Here is a 14,866-nt window from a genome sequence, read left to right on the forward strand (position 1 = left end):
ACGGTTTGATTTTCGTTTGAAGCTCCATACATCAGTTTTTTCGTGGATTGATCAAAACCTGCATTTTTTGTCAGATTTACCCTTGATCTCTTGTGAAGTTCATGTGTATTGCCAATAATTATGTTCTTGAGGTGTTTGCTGCTATGTACCTCTAGTATTTGCTAGAGAAGAACAATTTTATTGATAGTGAAGATTTTCAGGTGGACTCCAATCCCGTGGTTTTTTTATCTCCTCACATCGATGAGGTTTTCCACGTAAAAAATCGTCTTGTGTTCGCGTGCTTGGTATTTATTTTACTCTACTATATCGATTCCTATTAGGTTTACACAAGAGGGAAGATTATTTTATTCCGTTGCGTTGATTCGATATTGTCGAATTATTACCGTTCTCCTATCAAATATAGTACAACATGAACGGAACTTACAAAGTAGATTGTCACTGTTGTGATATTATATTTTCAGATGTGTTAAATTAGGTAGATCCTAAACTGTTAACAGAAAAGCAGGAGATCTACTTTGAATCTCAACATATTACTTATCTACTTGGGGATTTCTGCTAGAGCATACCTTGAAGACGATATTAAAGAGACAAAAAAGTCCTGACTTTTAAGGGAAGTGCCTCTAAGGAAACATATAATCACTTCATGTATGAGAGTTTTCTATGGCTTCCAGAGTTTGTCAGACTGCTCTGATTTTAAATCGAATTAGATTAACGAGTTCAGAGTTGGCTGAGAAGGAATGCGAATTTTCTTTGCTTGTCTCGCAGCTATGGGGATGAGGCGAGAACCTAATTTGGGGCCAACCTGATGAAATAACATATGTCCCCCGATTGAATCAAGTATGATTGCTCGTCCTATCGACAAAGCAAAAAGCTATTGATATACAATTCAAAAGCAAATACTAATGTGACTATTGAAATATAAAGCTCCACATATCATGAGAAAGAAAATTCGAGAATTTCTGGTCATTAATAATCCTCGCTTGTAGCAAGTGAGCTCTTGAATGGTGTGGGGTATGAGCAATCTTGCACTAATCCTCTGTAGCATCATTTTTGCACCCCTCTTCCAAATTTGGGCAAGCTATGAATTTTTTGTGACTAACTTAGCAACGAGAAGCTTCCGCCATAGCTTAGCAACAATCTTCTTGGCAATGCTGATGACAAATCGATGATAGCTTCCGCCATTTTTGTTCTCTCTATCTCTATCTTTCTCCGTCTCTTCGTGCATCAGAAGACTAGTGCAAGATGAAAGCCCAAATCAACAATTCAATCAGTGTCTTATCTTTTAAGAGAAGTGTTAAAATATATATAATGGATGGCTCCTATTTGTAATAACACCTTTTTTTTAGCCTTTTAAAATTGCTTTCATAATCCAACCTCTCTTTTCTCTAGTCTCTCCTCTAGCACAGAAGCGGACTCAATTTGCGATGCCAATACATCATGTGGGCTCGTGATCTTCGAATAGGCCATCCAAGGGAATTTGGAGGTACATTTGCTACATTAAATCAGTCAAATCTGAAGAAAAAATTCCCATTGTTAAATTTTCCGTTCGTGCAAGCCTTCATGTTTGCCATGTGACAAGTTTATAGATCGATCGTGGACCATGTGGCAAGTCTTCGCATTTGCAAGGTGTGCGAACTTAAATGTCACATGTGGCAAGCCTTCATGTCCGCAATTTTTATTATCATATATAATAGACGGTCCTTGAACGCAAGAAGAAAAAACTGGCAACTAACATTCTGTTTTTTGAATTTCGATGTGATTTTGAATCTCTATAGACAGAGTCGCTTACACTTTAAGGTTCTCTCTCTGTTATTTCCTGCTGGACAACTCGGCGATTCGGCACTCAATCCCCGTCGCGGCATCGACCTTGCGTTGTTTGTTTGTTTGTTTGTTTTTTTTTTTTTTTTAATCCAAGAACCCCGTACAGCCGGTAGCCAGCGAATAAATCGGGAGGGACACGTAAGTAGGAAGACCCACTACCTCGGCGTTCCACTTAAGACCCCAAATGACTGTGAGGGGATTCGAACTCCTCTCCTTCGTGAGGGGGAGAGAGTCCAAATTATCACGGCCAAATCATCGCATTATTTCGCTGTAGTAACATACCAAATTGTTATAGGATGCCATGAGCAATTAGACAGATACGAGTCGGTTGCCATTGAACATCCTAGATTAGCCCTTTTCATTTGAAAGAATAGAATGTTTACAGGTCTCGCACTCTTTTGAGTAACACTCTGCTCTGCGATCTAGCTCTCGCCTATCATGAAATTCTTGTAACGAAATTATAATTCTCTATTCTATTTCTTCTTCTTTTTCAGGTTTATTGTGAAGCAGTTTCAACAATCTTTTTCTTCAGGTCGTATCTTCCCGGTTAAACTCTAAATGTGATCCCCATTCATTCTAGAGTTGCCTCTTGACCTGTGCTCTGTTTTGCCGTCTTTTGAGAAGCTTTTAAAGCATAGACAAAAAGAGAGAAAATGAGACGAGAGAAAGAATGTAACGTTTAGGCTCGTGGAATGTGAATGCTTAGGTCATCACGGAAGTCTTGCTTTTTTTCGGAAATAAATTATTTTAAAAATGGTTACCTATATTGTTTGAAATAGTAAGTCAATGGATAATTTTTTCATTATCCATAATAATTTATATTTAAACCTTTTTCATGAACAATGAAGATATTCTTTGTTTAATTATTTTTGTAAGCAATATAAATGATCATTTTAAGGAAAATAATTTTCAAATCATTCACTTTCTTAAAAACAAATGGAATCTTAGCCTTGTGTTTATTGCATCGTAGAATGATCTTGCTGAAGCTTGTATGGAAAATAGAATTACATGCTACATACTGAGATCTTGCGAATGCCAAATGCTTTTATTCCTAGTAACGCTATGCCTACACTTTGGATAGTGATCTTAAGAACAATTGCTATATAGTTGAAACTAGGAATTGAGAGCTTCGTAAACATAAGAAAGAGAATTAAATCCCCTAACTATAGCGATCTCTATGTTGGAATATAATAGTTGAACCAATGTTTTTGCTCAAATCGTATTCTAGTTTGGAAATGTGATTAACATTCTCATTATTCCATCAACTAAACCTTAATTAGGTATATAGTTGAAGTAGTTCTACAACATTGATGTTTAGGATGATATTCCCCTTCAAGAGGATAGTTCATGTTGATATCATCAAATGGCTTTTAAACACGATTAATTTTCCTACATAAATGTTCACAAAATGTTAATTACTTTCCTCTCGAAAGATACATTTTCATATTCTTTATTAGCCGCCATCAATAATGATCAATCATGCATGTCTTATGTCTACTTCTGTTAATCGCGATGTTCTCGCGCTTGAGCTTTGAATCTGTGTGCACCATCAATGAACTCGAGTTTATTGAACCAAGGAGAATTCCTTCAACCTCCGACAACTTGCAGCCTTGGAGCTTTCCAATTTTCATTGAGCGTGGAAGTTGAGAACGTCATTCCATTCACGTCCGAGATTATATTAACAATAACTTTCGATATCAGTCTTGATGATCTCGTGCCGATTGGGTTGCGATTCTCACTATCTCATTGACGGATTGGGCCATTTAATCAAGTGCACATCGACCATTTGGTGAAATGCTTGAGTCGTGTTATTGAAAATGCGACTTCGAATCTGACTAACATGATTGTGTCTGCTTCAATGATTCACCGTACCTGTTGTTTCGGTTCAGTAAATCTAAATTGATATTCACTTTTGAGTCCACTCCTGAAGGTCTTGGTCTCGATAGGCTTCCGACATTCTAAGGCGATAAGCTTGACTCCGTGAAATCAGCCAAAAAATGTTGATGTGCCGATTTGTAAATTTTCCGCACGTGGCTGCTGGTGTGCTCATCAAGCATTAGCTGATCATGTAGGCTTATGAATTGGAGTGCAGATCCCATTTGCTGTACATATCTTTGCTTTGAACGAATGTGAATATGTGTTTAGTAGATGTAAAAATAACATGCAAGTTTGTGTTTGCATTCATGCTGGATTGTGGTTGTTGCTTGCTACTTATATGTTATCAAATGATGCTGAGGTATTATTGAAGCTCTTGCATAAATAACTGGGAAATTTCGCCATGTACGGTTTAAAACTTCATTCGTACAGTGTGATGAAGATAATCACCCCATTTTCTTGTTATGATGAGTAACTTCATCAGAACGCATGAATTTTTTATTTTCAAAGAGTTTGAAAAAAGGTCATTTCTATTTTGAATTAATTTAACTAGTGTCGTAGGAATGTTGTCGATAATCACTGCATTTTCGTTATAATAAGTAACATAATCCACTGAGGACATCGGATTCTTTTATGCTGTCAATGTACAGATGGGTTGCTGTAGGAGTTCTTTGTGGGCCGATGGCAGATCTAGGTTTTCCTGCAGTCAGTTTGGTGATGCCATCATTTTTTATACCTCCTATAAGCAAAACAATTATGTGGTGCCATTTTCTACTTTTGTTGGTGTCAATCACCACAAGCAGCTGGTTCTTCTTGTGTGTCTAGTTGCTGATGAATCAAAGGAGTCCTTCATATGGTTGTTTGAGACATGGCTCAGGGCAATGTCTGGCTGCCATTCCAAGTCGATAGTAGCCGATCATGATGATTCCATTCTGCAAGTGATTGAACAGGTTTTTCTTTCAAGTCATCAGCGATTCTCGATGTGGCAAATTAAGACAAAAGAACGTGAGGATTTGAGTCCACTGAGTGGTGATTGCAAATGTGAATATGAGAAGTGTGTTTATCAGCCATACAGTTGGTGAATTTGATGCTGCGTGGGATGCTCTTCTCAGCAAAAATGGTTTAAGGGAAAATGCTTGGCTGAAGGAAACATATGAAAAGCGTGAAAACTGGGTTCCACTATACTTGCGCGGATCATATCGTTTTGAGATATGAGCAAGGTTTGGAGCAACGTCGTGGCAATGAAAGGATGGAAGATTATAACTCATTCAACTTGCAGGCATTTTTGCACACAAATGGACCGATGGAAGAGCAATATAGGAGGCTTTATACCCTTTCTGTTTTCAAATGTTTCCAGAGGGAACTTCTACAAAGCTACCTTTTATTCATCAACAGATATTTGATCTGTAAGTGCAGCAATGAGAATGAGAAACATATCGTTACCTTTTGTTCATCCAATCTCGATGTGAGTTGTGGCTGTCAAATGTTTGAATCGGAGGGTGTATTGTGTAGACATGCTTTGAGATTGTTCCAGATTCTATATTGTAGGGTGAATTGAAAGAGTTGCTCAAGCTTGTGGGCATTATATGACGGAACCTTATGAATGAAGATTGCAGGCTCAAATTTAGTAGCTGGAGGAGGATTTACACGCTCTCATGCATCAGGTATGATTGTACACTTCATTCTGAATTCATACTGTGATGGCAATCGAGACTATTGCAGTATTTTCATCTTTGTATTCGAAGACGATCTACTGCATAACTTCATCTTCTACTGCATAATTGATGATAAAAATAGCTTGTATCTAAAGAAAAACCTGTTCTCTCTCTCTCTCTCTCTCTCTCCCTACAACCAATACGGGCAATTTTGTTGTTATTATGTGATGTGATACTAGATTTTTTGCGACCAGTCACGATTCATTACATTGAGTGTTTTTAAGTTAAGATTCATGCCCATTTTGTTTTTTGGATGGATGGTTGAAGTAAGTTTTGCAAGAAAAATTGCCCAAAAAGTTAGGAATATAAGCAAGAAGTCTCTTTTTCCATGGGCTCATAAATTCGACACCAGATATGATGCCAACAAATGTAAATGGACTTGCTGCTAAGTCTACGACCTGAAAAGTCAAATCACCAATTCCCTGATGCTCTGTTTATTTCCACATCCTACACATGAAAGCTTTCTTTTAACCGATTCCAGTATGATGATACAAAAATTGTAAAGATCAATAGATGGGCTTCAGCAACCGAAGAAAATATCATCTCGGTAAAAAAATTTGGGTATTCAGAGACCAAATCATGACCATCAATCTCATTCATCGTGTTGGTCCTTCTCCTTTATCGCATAGCATGATTGTCTCTCTCTCTAATTTCTGCACAAGAAAAAGGGAGTGACATTGTTGTCTTTCAAGAAAAGGATGGTGCTTCAAATCAATCTTGTCACGTACCCACTATACCCAAAACATACAAATATGTGCCAAAAGCTAATACCATGCCAGATTCCTTGGAGGCGATGTTTGATGCCAAAGATATTACGTGAGTGATTTTATAATTCAATTGTTCTGTGGGATAATATAAACTCTTAACTCAATACCACCACCACTCGTGAAGGCGCTTGTAAGACCTTTTAAATTCGATCCATTTCAGCAAAGGACTTGTCCTTCGTGACAATGTTGGGTGCACTTGTGCAAGGAGGCATTGTGGCGTCGTTCTTATCTCTCAGTATCCCCATCTTTGACTAAGGAAACCGTAAATTCATACCCCAACTCAGATGTTGATCTATGTGGCAATGCTAGTACCACAACTTCGCCACATGTCAAAAAGTTATATGTTAGGTGGAACATTTATGATTGAAGACGGCTATTGTCGTTCAAACCAATCAAACGAAAGGTCAAATTATGAAATCACCCTCAGCTATCCTTTCCTTCAATTATTATTTGTATCCTCCTTTACTTTCAGAATCCTAACCGCAGGACCTTGAACAATCCCGCACTTCTCCTTATGAATTCTAAAGTCACATCAGGGAAAATGTTAGGAACCCATAAAATTATCAGTGGGGATCCATCCCAACAAGCACCAAGGAATTTAGGGAGCTTCAATTTTTTAGGTGAAATAAAAAGGAAATACCTAGAAGGAATGAAAGAAAGGAAAGAGAGGAAGAAAGGGTAAATTTGCAGACATATGAGGACAAAAGGACCAAAAAACAATAACAATAAATAACAACAACAATAAGAATAACAACAAATTGATAAAATAAAAATAAAAAAGCCACTATGAATCCTAAACTATGCCCATGATAATATATTTGTCCCGAACTTTTTTATTTTATTTTTTATTGTGACATAAAATACCTCAAACTTGTACTTATTTGACACATTTATTCCAAACCTTTTTTTTTGTGACCCCAAAAGCACCAAACTTGTACTCATATGATGCATTTGACTTTTCATGGCTAAGTGATTGTACCCGATCTTAGTACTTAGATGTCACTTTTTAAAGTCTGATCTATTTCGCCATATGGTTTGTCCTTGGAGGCAATGCAAGGAGGCATGTAGGAAGGAGGTGGCCTGATACTCGTCTCTTCCGTGTCCCCATCTTTCACTATAAAAGCGGTGCTCATTCCCCAGCTCATATGTCGATTTATATGACAATGCCAATACCATACACCTGCCACGTACGATGTTCGAATGTTAGTCGTGGAATTCTTTTCCTAATGCAAAAATGGTATTTTTGTCCAAATGCAAAAAGGAAAGAAAAGGGCATGAGGAATACCTGGATTATTTGCCCTGAATCTAATCGCAGCCCACCCTCTTTTAGGAACTCCAAATGTATTGACTTTAGGCGGGTCAACCAAATTGTACATTTGAGGATCGGTCTCGTTGTCGAAATTTCCTAAGCCGACCCCAATAACATAAAAGCTATATCCATGCATGTGCATTGGATGATATTCTGATTGGTCCAACAGATTAGTCCCCTGAAACACCATCTCTACAGTTTCGTTGTAGTTCAGAACTTTCACGGATGTCCCTTGGGCAGCCTCGGCAAGACTGGTCGACAAATCGTCTCCCGTGAAATTATACATAACGGGAGGGAGATCGGGAAAATCCATGGTGTAAACTCCGCTGATGTTTCTGCATATTAATGGCAAAAGGATGCGCTTCTCATGATCTTCATCTATCATTAACGTGAAAAAAATATTCAAATCAGAAGGGAGAGAGAGAGATGAACCTGTAATAAGCTTGTAGCACATCGACGGATCGGTCCTCCCAACTTATGTTATTTAAGGCTTCGGCAACTTTGTAATCACCCAAATAACACGAATCATCTGGGCATGCCACGTGATTCGCGGAAACTGTGATGAACATCCTCGTCGTCACGTTGCGAGGGACGTCCACGGTATGTTCTTCAGATGCCAAGCTTCTCAGCTGTTGTATGAAACTCGCGGCAGCACTGTAGTCATGATAAAGTGGCAGTGTGTCATTTGGGTAACTTGGTGGTGACGTCAGACTAAAATTCCCTTTATACTGGATGATAGCAGTAGCAACTTCGTGGACAAAATTGGTGAAATCGATGTCTTCAGTTGAAAATTCTTGAGCGGCCAGGTAATACCTTCCTGGAGATTGATTTGCCGTAACTAATACATCCATTGTTTGTCCAGATTCTATCATTAGATACGAAACAACGATTGGTTTTGTGTATGCTCCGTCCATCCCAACTAACGTCATGTTATGATCGGCGATGGAGACGAACATTTGTGAACCGACCGCTGCATTGACTATACGAAAGAGATAGGTCTTGCCGTAATCGACAGAAAAGTGAGACGTGGTTTCTGTAAAATTAATAGCATGAAAAAAGAATATATTAGACATTGTACATAACAAACATGTGGACAAACCATTATCCATGATCCAGACAATTCAATGCTTAATCATACACATCTATGTAATTCAATGCAAGTTAAATTTACTACGGACAAGAGCTACTGAAAGTGTTAGTTTTACTTTTAGATACACAATAAGTATCAACATTGCAGTATATTCTTATCAAAGAGAATCATATATCTACAATAACTTGAAATGCAAACATTTTAAGGAAGTAGCCTTTACCTCATGGTCTGCATCTCTACCCTCATAAGCATAATGTCCAAACAGAAAGGAAAAAATGAAAAAGAGAAAAGAGGATGGGGGGAGTACAAATGTACCGTTGGAGCAGGGAACAAAATCTCCATATTGTCCATTGATCATGTAACCAGTTGCACGAGGTACGTTATAACTGCCTGCAGACAATTCCATCTCTAAAGCTTTATTTAGAGAAGTTCCTTCGTTAAACCAAGAACCTGCAAATCATGAAAGAAAAATGGGAAACTGGATTACATCAACCTTTGCCTTTACCATGCAATCGCAAAGAAATGCATAGTTGGAAAACAGAGATGGCGATGGAGGAGTTCCATCGTAGAAAGTTCTGATCATTAAACTTCAATTTCCAAATGAAACATTCAAATAATCTCAATATTCTAGTGAGGGAGTTTGATCTTCACTATAATATACACTTTTGCAAGGTTTTCAAATAGATAGCAGCCCAGGATCATTAGTTACTTTGTATGCTTTTAGGAAGAGGCATGCTCTGATGAATTCTACTTTTTTAACTCTTGATCCACTTCCTGCCCTTAGCCTCCAGTTTTATGTCTAAAAGGACCCATAAGAAATCTTAAGAGCACATACCGAGCATGATTAAATGTTCTCCATCTGGCGTAGTGAATGGGAAATTTGATCCTTCACTTGGTAGAATGACAATAGCACCATACACAGTAGATCTTGTCCACTCATTATGGGCATGCCACCAAATAGTTCCTTCTTCATCAGTTAAATTTACTTCATAAGTAAAATTTGTTCCCGGTGGAATAGCGCATTGCGTAATATACTCCGGACCATCTGACCATGAATTTCGTGGTTGCTTCACCCCATGCCTACAAATCAGTGAATTTGATCACATAAAAAAGTACTTGAGGAGCTAGACAATGTTTGTTTGCATTTAATAATCAAAATTCAATGTCTTTCTTGCACATCTTTTAGATAAAATATTTTTCCATCATTGAAGCTCCATTTGTTTTGCGAAAAATGAACGATTTGGAAAATATTTTCCTAAAAATGATCATTTGTGTCACTTATGAAAATGAATGAACGAAAGAAATTTCATTGTCCTTGATAATGTTAGACATAAATTGTTATCAATATTGAATTATTCTCTATCGACTAATTATTTCAAGCGATACATGTAATTGTTTTTAGAAAAATATTTTCCAAATCATTTATATTTTGCAAAATAAATAGAGCCTAAGTAAATAAGTATTTGATAATAAGTGAACCTACTAAAGGCAGCTTGTATAGTTAAAAATGACATTAAGAACTAATAAACTAGAATCAACGTTGTTTTAGTTATTTTATAATCTATCAAGATGACATGAATTACAAAGAAATTATTTATGAAATTATGAAGTCACATTTTTAAAATGTTGTGTATGATTGTGCTTTCCATAAAAGTAGGAGAAGATGCATATTAATAATCAACTCGGGGCATGCCTGAGGATCACTAGATAGAAAGGGATTTGTTGATGATGCCTTTTTATCTTCACCCCAAACTCGGGAAGTTGCCCACCTGTGAGGGCCGACAGCAATAGTTCCCAAATGGGACGTCCAATTAGACCGCGTTCCTCATTTTAACATGCGATACTCGCACATCTCATACCTTCCATTGGTAAGTGAATGTTTTTCTTTCCCACCAACTAAGGAACACAGGAGGTGACATTGCGGGATCTCTCACCTCAGGGTAGATTTCCTGCCTGTTTCTTATCCCTCAAGCCTTTTAAGGACTTGCCCAAGTCCAAATGAGTATACTTAGGAGATATTAGAAGAGATTTATGGGAAAAAATGAAAATTATCAAAAAGAAAAAAGAAAACTATTTCATGAGTGATAGGAACTAAACATAGACAGACCGATTCTTCTCCTTAGACACGAAGTAAAAATTAAAGAAAATGATTTTCTTTTTGTCAGAAGGGGAAGTCTTATGAAAAATATTTCATCAAACAAATCGACCCTAAACCTACTAATGAGCACCACTAGAAAAAACTAGAGGTTCTTGAGAATATATCATGTAGTATAATTTCAGGTACAATTTCGCTTCCTTTTAACTGTCTATGGCATCACAAGCTAACAAAAGGAGAGCAATAAAAAAGTAAGAAGAAGGTGGGCAGAATAAAATTACCAATGAAGAGTGACCCCGTACAGTCCTTGATTGTGAACCTTCACATACATAAGATCACCCTTTCGAGCTCGAATGGTTGGTCCAGGAAGACTGTCGTTCACCACTAGAATCGTATTAATTGTACAATTCCTTGTGACGTTGATTTCTCTCAACTGTGGGGGGGCAAAAAGAAAAAAAAAGATGATAAATTTCATACCATCATTCTAAAATTTACCACCCAGATAAAAGAGGCTGACATCGTAAGGTACAGGATTGTGCAAGTACGTGCAAAATGATTGTGGACCATGTTCAGCCGAGTCGTTGGCTGGTCCCTCTGTTTGGTCCCCCCCCCAAATTTCAGATGCTTTTGGATATGTATGTTCACGATTTATCTGGCGAAAACGACTCGATCATCCCTTCGGTTCTGTAAGTGGCGACATAAGAGGACCGTGGAGGGGCTGATGTATATGTGAGCCCGAGTAATATGCAGTCAGATCACGTGTCTTAAATGGGTGCCACCTCATTTAACACCCCATGCGAATTGGATCAACGTCCCCAGAAAGTGCATGTAAGATTTGGCCCACCATTATCTTTCCCTCTAAATGGATCATCACCCGAGGCGATTTTTAGGAAAAGAAGAAAAAGATTTGAGAATAAATAATCGCTATCGTACAAATTGCATAATCACTGGTTCCGTATGCTCTGGAAACTGAAAGTTTTGTTTGTCTATTAAAATATTCTAGCAAAAATCTGAACAGCGTGAACTGCACACACTAAGCATCACAGACATAAACTTGAGTTACTTACCACGAAGTCGTAGTAGTGGACATTACTAGCTTGAGCTCCGAGGAAGACATTTCCAAAGAAAAGCAAGACCGTAGCGAGGATAATGTTGGAGGAATTGGACGACGATTTGGCCATGCTCATGATCGTTCAACGCTCGATCCGTTCTTCTCTTTACTCTCTCTTTCCTTTGGCCGGTCTTGAGCTGGTTCTCTCTTCTTTTATAACGAACGGTCAGTGGAGCCTCTCTTCCCCTCTCTCTCTCTCTCTCTCTCTCTCTCCCGAATCCTTTTTCGTCTTTTTCCACTTATGGAGGAGAGGGATTTGACCTAAATCTCTCCCTCCCCTCCCAGTTCCTTTTTCTTTTATCTCTATATATTTCTTTCCTAATTCTCCCGATCTAGTTTTAGATCCGAGAGCTTTGCTCTCTTGATCTTATATTTGGAAGCTTTTCTCTCCAATCTAATTCTAAATTTTGAAGTTAAAATAAATAAGTACTCCGCCTCCAATTTTAATGGTGTTTATAGCAACTTCAGTGTTAAATCTATACTCGTTCGATTATTTTTTATTCAAAGTTTTGGCACTTTGCATTAATTATGGGACTCGCTCTCATAGGTGTCAAAATTGAGATTTTTCGACATGTTTATATTGTTTCCGTATGGTGATGGTTTTGGGGACGCCAAACCTAGGCGCACACCATCGAAAGACAAAGTCGTAATTATAAATGGAAATCTCAGTATGTGTTTTTCATTGATGGTGTTGTGTGATTCGGTGATTGGCAGTCGATCATTTCACTTGAATCTAGTTATATATCTGTTCCTGAAAGACGAGCTTGTGATGATCTCTGCCAACTATGCTCTGATGAGACGCCTTGATTTCTAGTATTTTATTTGTTTTGGAGCTCTATAGGTTCAATTGTGAGCCATTGATTTTTATTGAGGATTAAAAACTAGGCAAAATGAATAGACAATACTCGTTAGTTAAAAACTTAATATTTTTGAAGGTCATGGTGTGGTTGGTTCTTTTAAGGTTTCCCAACATCGGAAATGTGTGGAGAATTAGACTCTACATTAAAAGTCTTAACCTCCACAGAAGTTAAAACATTAATTGTTTGATTCATTTTGTTTACATTAACCTAATTTAACCGTGGGAATGGCCAATGAAAGACATAATTGTACTATTAAAATGAGCCATTGGCTCTTGTGGACATCTCCAATAGGTTCTCTCTTTTCTTTACATTTATTTATTTTGTTTTGGTTGAGAAAGCAAGTAGATAGATTATTAGAAGGTAAAAAAGTAGAGGGTTAATCATATTGCACACTCAGCCAATTATATGTACATATATATATATTTGCTCCAAAAATTATAAAATAATTTATGTCTTTTTAAATATAAATATTTATACCAGTCCGGTTTAGTTGGATGGGTGGGCGGTTCCACGCCTTGAACTAGGAATTAGACCAATACTCATTGGTTCTACTAAATTGAAACCTAGAACCAAACCCACCTCCATGGGAATTGCCGATTCTAGTCATGTCCGGTTCCAAATGGTCCAGGCGATTTCCAGTTCTTTTACACACCCTTAATTATGACCCACATTATTGCCATTATTGCATACAATCATGAAATGAAATAGCATAATAATTCAAATTAATAAACATCTTCATCTTACATGTAAATTTTTTTAATAAAAGGAAAAGTCAATTATAACTACAATTAATTTTGATACATTCGTATCTGCGTGAAAATTACAATGCAGATCTCACATGCTTTCCTACACACTTCCTGTATATGATTTTGCTATTGTGTAAATCACTAGTCATCATTTGTGAATGTCATTTCTGTCCTTGTTTTCACATGTAATTTACCCTGCGCCTAATTGAGTAAATTATGGTGCACATTTGCACGCGATGTCTCTTAGAAGACAACATAGATATTGTTGACTATTAGATGAGGTCTTCGACCAAACGTTAGGATCAAAGATCTGGAAACCTGATTTTTGGATCTTCAATGCACATTATCTTGTTATTTTTTCTTGCATGGTTATTATCTAAGATATTTTATTCGTCACGTGCTAGGCAGTGAAATAAATAGTTATAGCCCCTAAAAATTCATTAAATAAACCTATTTGAATTTGTCCATATCAATCAATAAAAGCGTGAAAATTGAGCTATAAACACTAATTTATTAAATTAAAATTGGTAATTTGAAGTTAAAGAAGCTAGATGTTTTTGTCAAGGACCACCGGGTCTTTAGGAAAAATACCAAAAACGTTTTAAATTTATTGTATCCGTACCAACTCAGTCTTAAACATTTCAATTGGACCAATTCAGTCTTAAAGTTCTTCACATTGGAACCAAATCAATTTATCTGGAAAATTTAGGCTGGAAATCAATGACATGGACACCAGCCATCCTACGTGATGCTACTATGGACATTTTTAAATATTTTTTTATTTTAAAATTTTTTTCCTTTTTCTTTTCCTTTTTTTCTTTTTTTTTCTATTATTTTTCTTTGGACTATGGTTGATACTGGCCACAGGCAGGCGCTGGCAAGGGTGTTGTGGCCCTTACCAAACCTAAAGATATTCTTGGATGGTAAATAAGTTTCCTATTCTTGAGACCCACTATCAAATATATATCTTTGCACTGTTTATTAAAAGCATGATTTTTTGTTCACAGATGTCCATTGCTTCTTAGTCTCATATTTTTTAATAAGATATACATATTGGTACGTACTGTCGTATGTATTTTTTTTTTGATTTGTGTTATAGTAAAAAAGTAAAAAGTTGTATATTTTTCTTGAACACATGCCCTCACTTTTCACATATTATTATCGCGTAGCATCTAAATAAAAGCAAAAACGATATGCATATATCAAGTATTCAAATAAATAATGGAGAAGACTAAAAAAGTTGCACAATACGAGCATTATAGAAAGTTCTTCGCAAAAATGTCTTTCAGATGGAGCCAAGGCCCGAGATCGCAATTTGGGGTGGAGATTTTGTTGGCACAAGATGACTCTAGAGTGGACAGCTGTGTACAAAGATAGATAGGTAGCCAGAAAGCAACTTAACTTTCCAGCATGGTCATATATTAACATCACTTTGTTATTCTTTTTTTTTTTTAAATTTCTTTTTTTTTTTAAATTT

The 14,866-nt window shown here is 36.9% G+C and overlaps 1 protein-coding gene across 1 annotated transcript; it reads right to left on the minus strand.

The window, feature by feature from the left end:
* Positions 1-7,170: 7,170 nt before the first annotated feature.
* On the minus strand, positions 7,171-11,859 carry LOC104434729 (putative laccase-9). The gene is made up of 7 exons (XM_010047603.3): positions 11,740-11,859; positions 10,954-11,105; positions 9,413-9,657; positions 8,893-9,027; positions 7,920-8,520; positions 7,464-7,822; positions 7,171-7,358 (listed from the first exon to the last, which is right to left on the minus strand). Exons 1-7 carry the CDS (start codon positions 11,857-11,859, stop codon positions 7,171-7,173), a joined length of 1,800 nt encoding a protein of 599 aa, XP_010045905.2.
* Between the last annotated feature and the right edge of the window lie 3,007 nt (positions 11,860-14,866).

This window comes from Eucalyptus grandis, chromosome 2 (assembly GCF_016545825.1).
Source record: "Eucalyptus grandis isolate ANBG69807.140 chromosome 2, ASM1654582v1, whole genome shotgun sequence".
Taxonomy (NCBI): Eukaryota; Viridiplantae; Streptophyta; class Magnoliopsida; order Myrtales; family Myrtaceae; genus Eucalyptus; species Eucalyptus grandis.

Bases quoted from the DNA above. Each gene is read 5' to 3' on its own strand.
- LOC104434729 (XM_010047603.3), bottom strand. From the start codon at position 11,859: ATGAGCATGGCCAAATCGTCGTCCAATTCCTCCAACATTATCCTCGCT. The intron at 9,028-9,412 runs GTATGTGCTCTT...CATGATTTGCAG, and splicing joins AGAACATTTAATCATGCTCG to GTTCTTGGTTTAACGAAGGA. The intron at 7,359-7,463 runs GTATTCCTCATG...CGTACGTGGCAG, and splicing joins ATTCAGGGCAAATAATCCAG to GTGTATGGTATTGGCATTGT.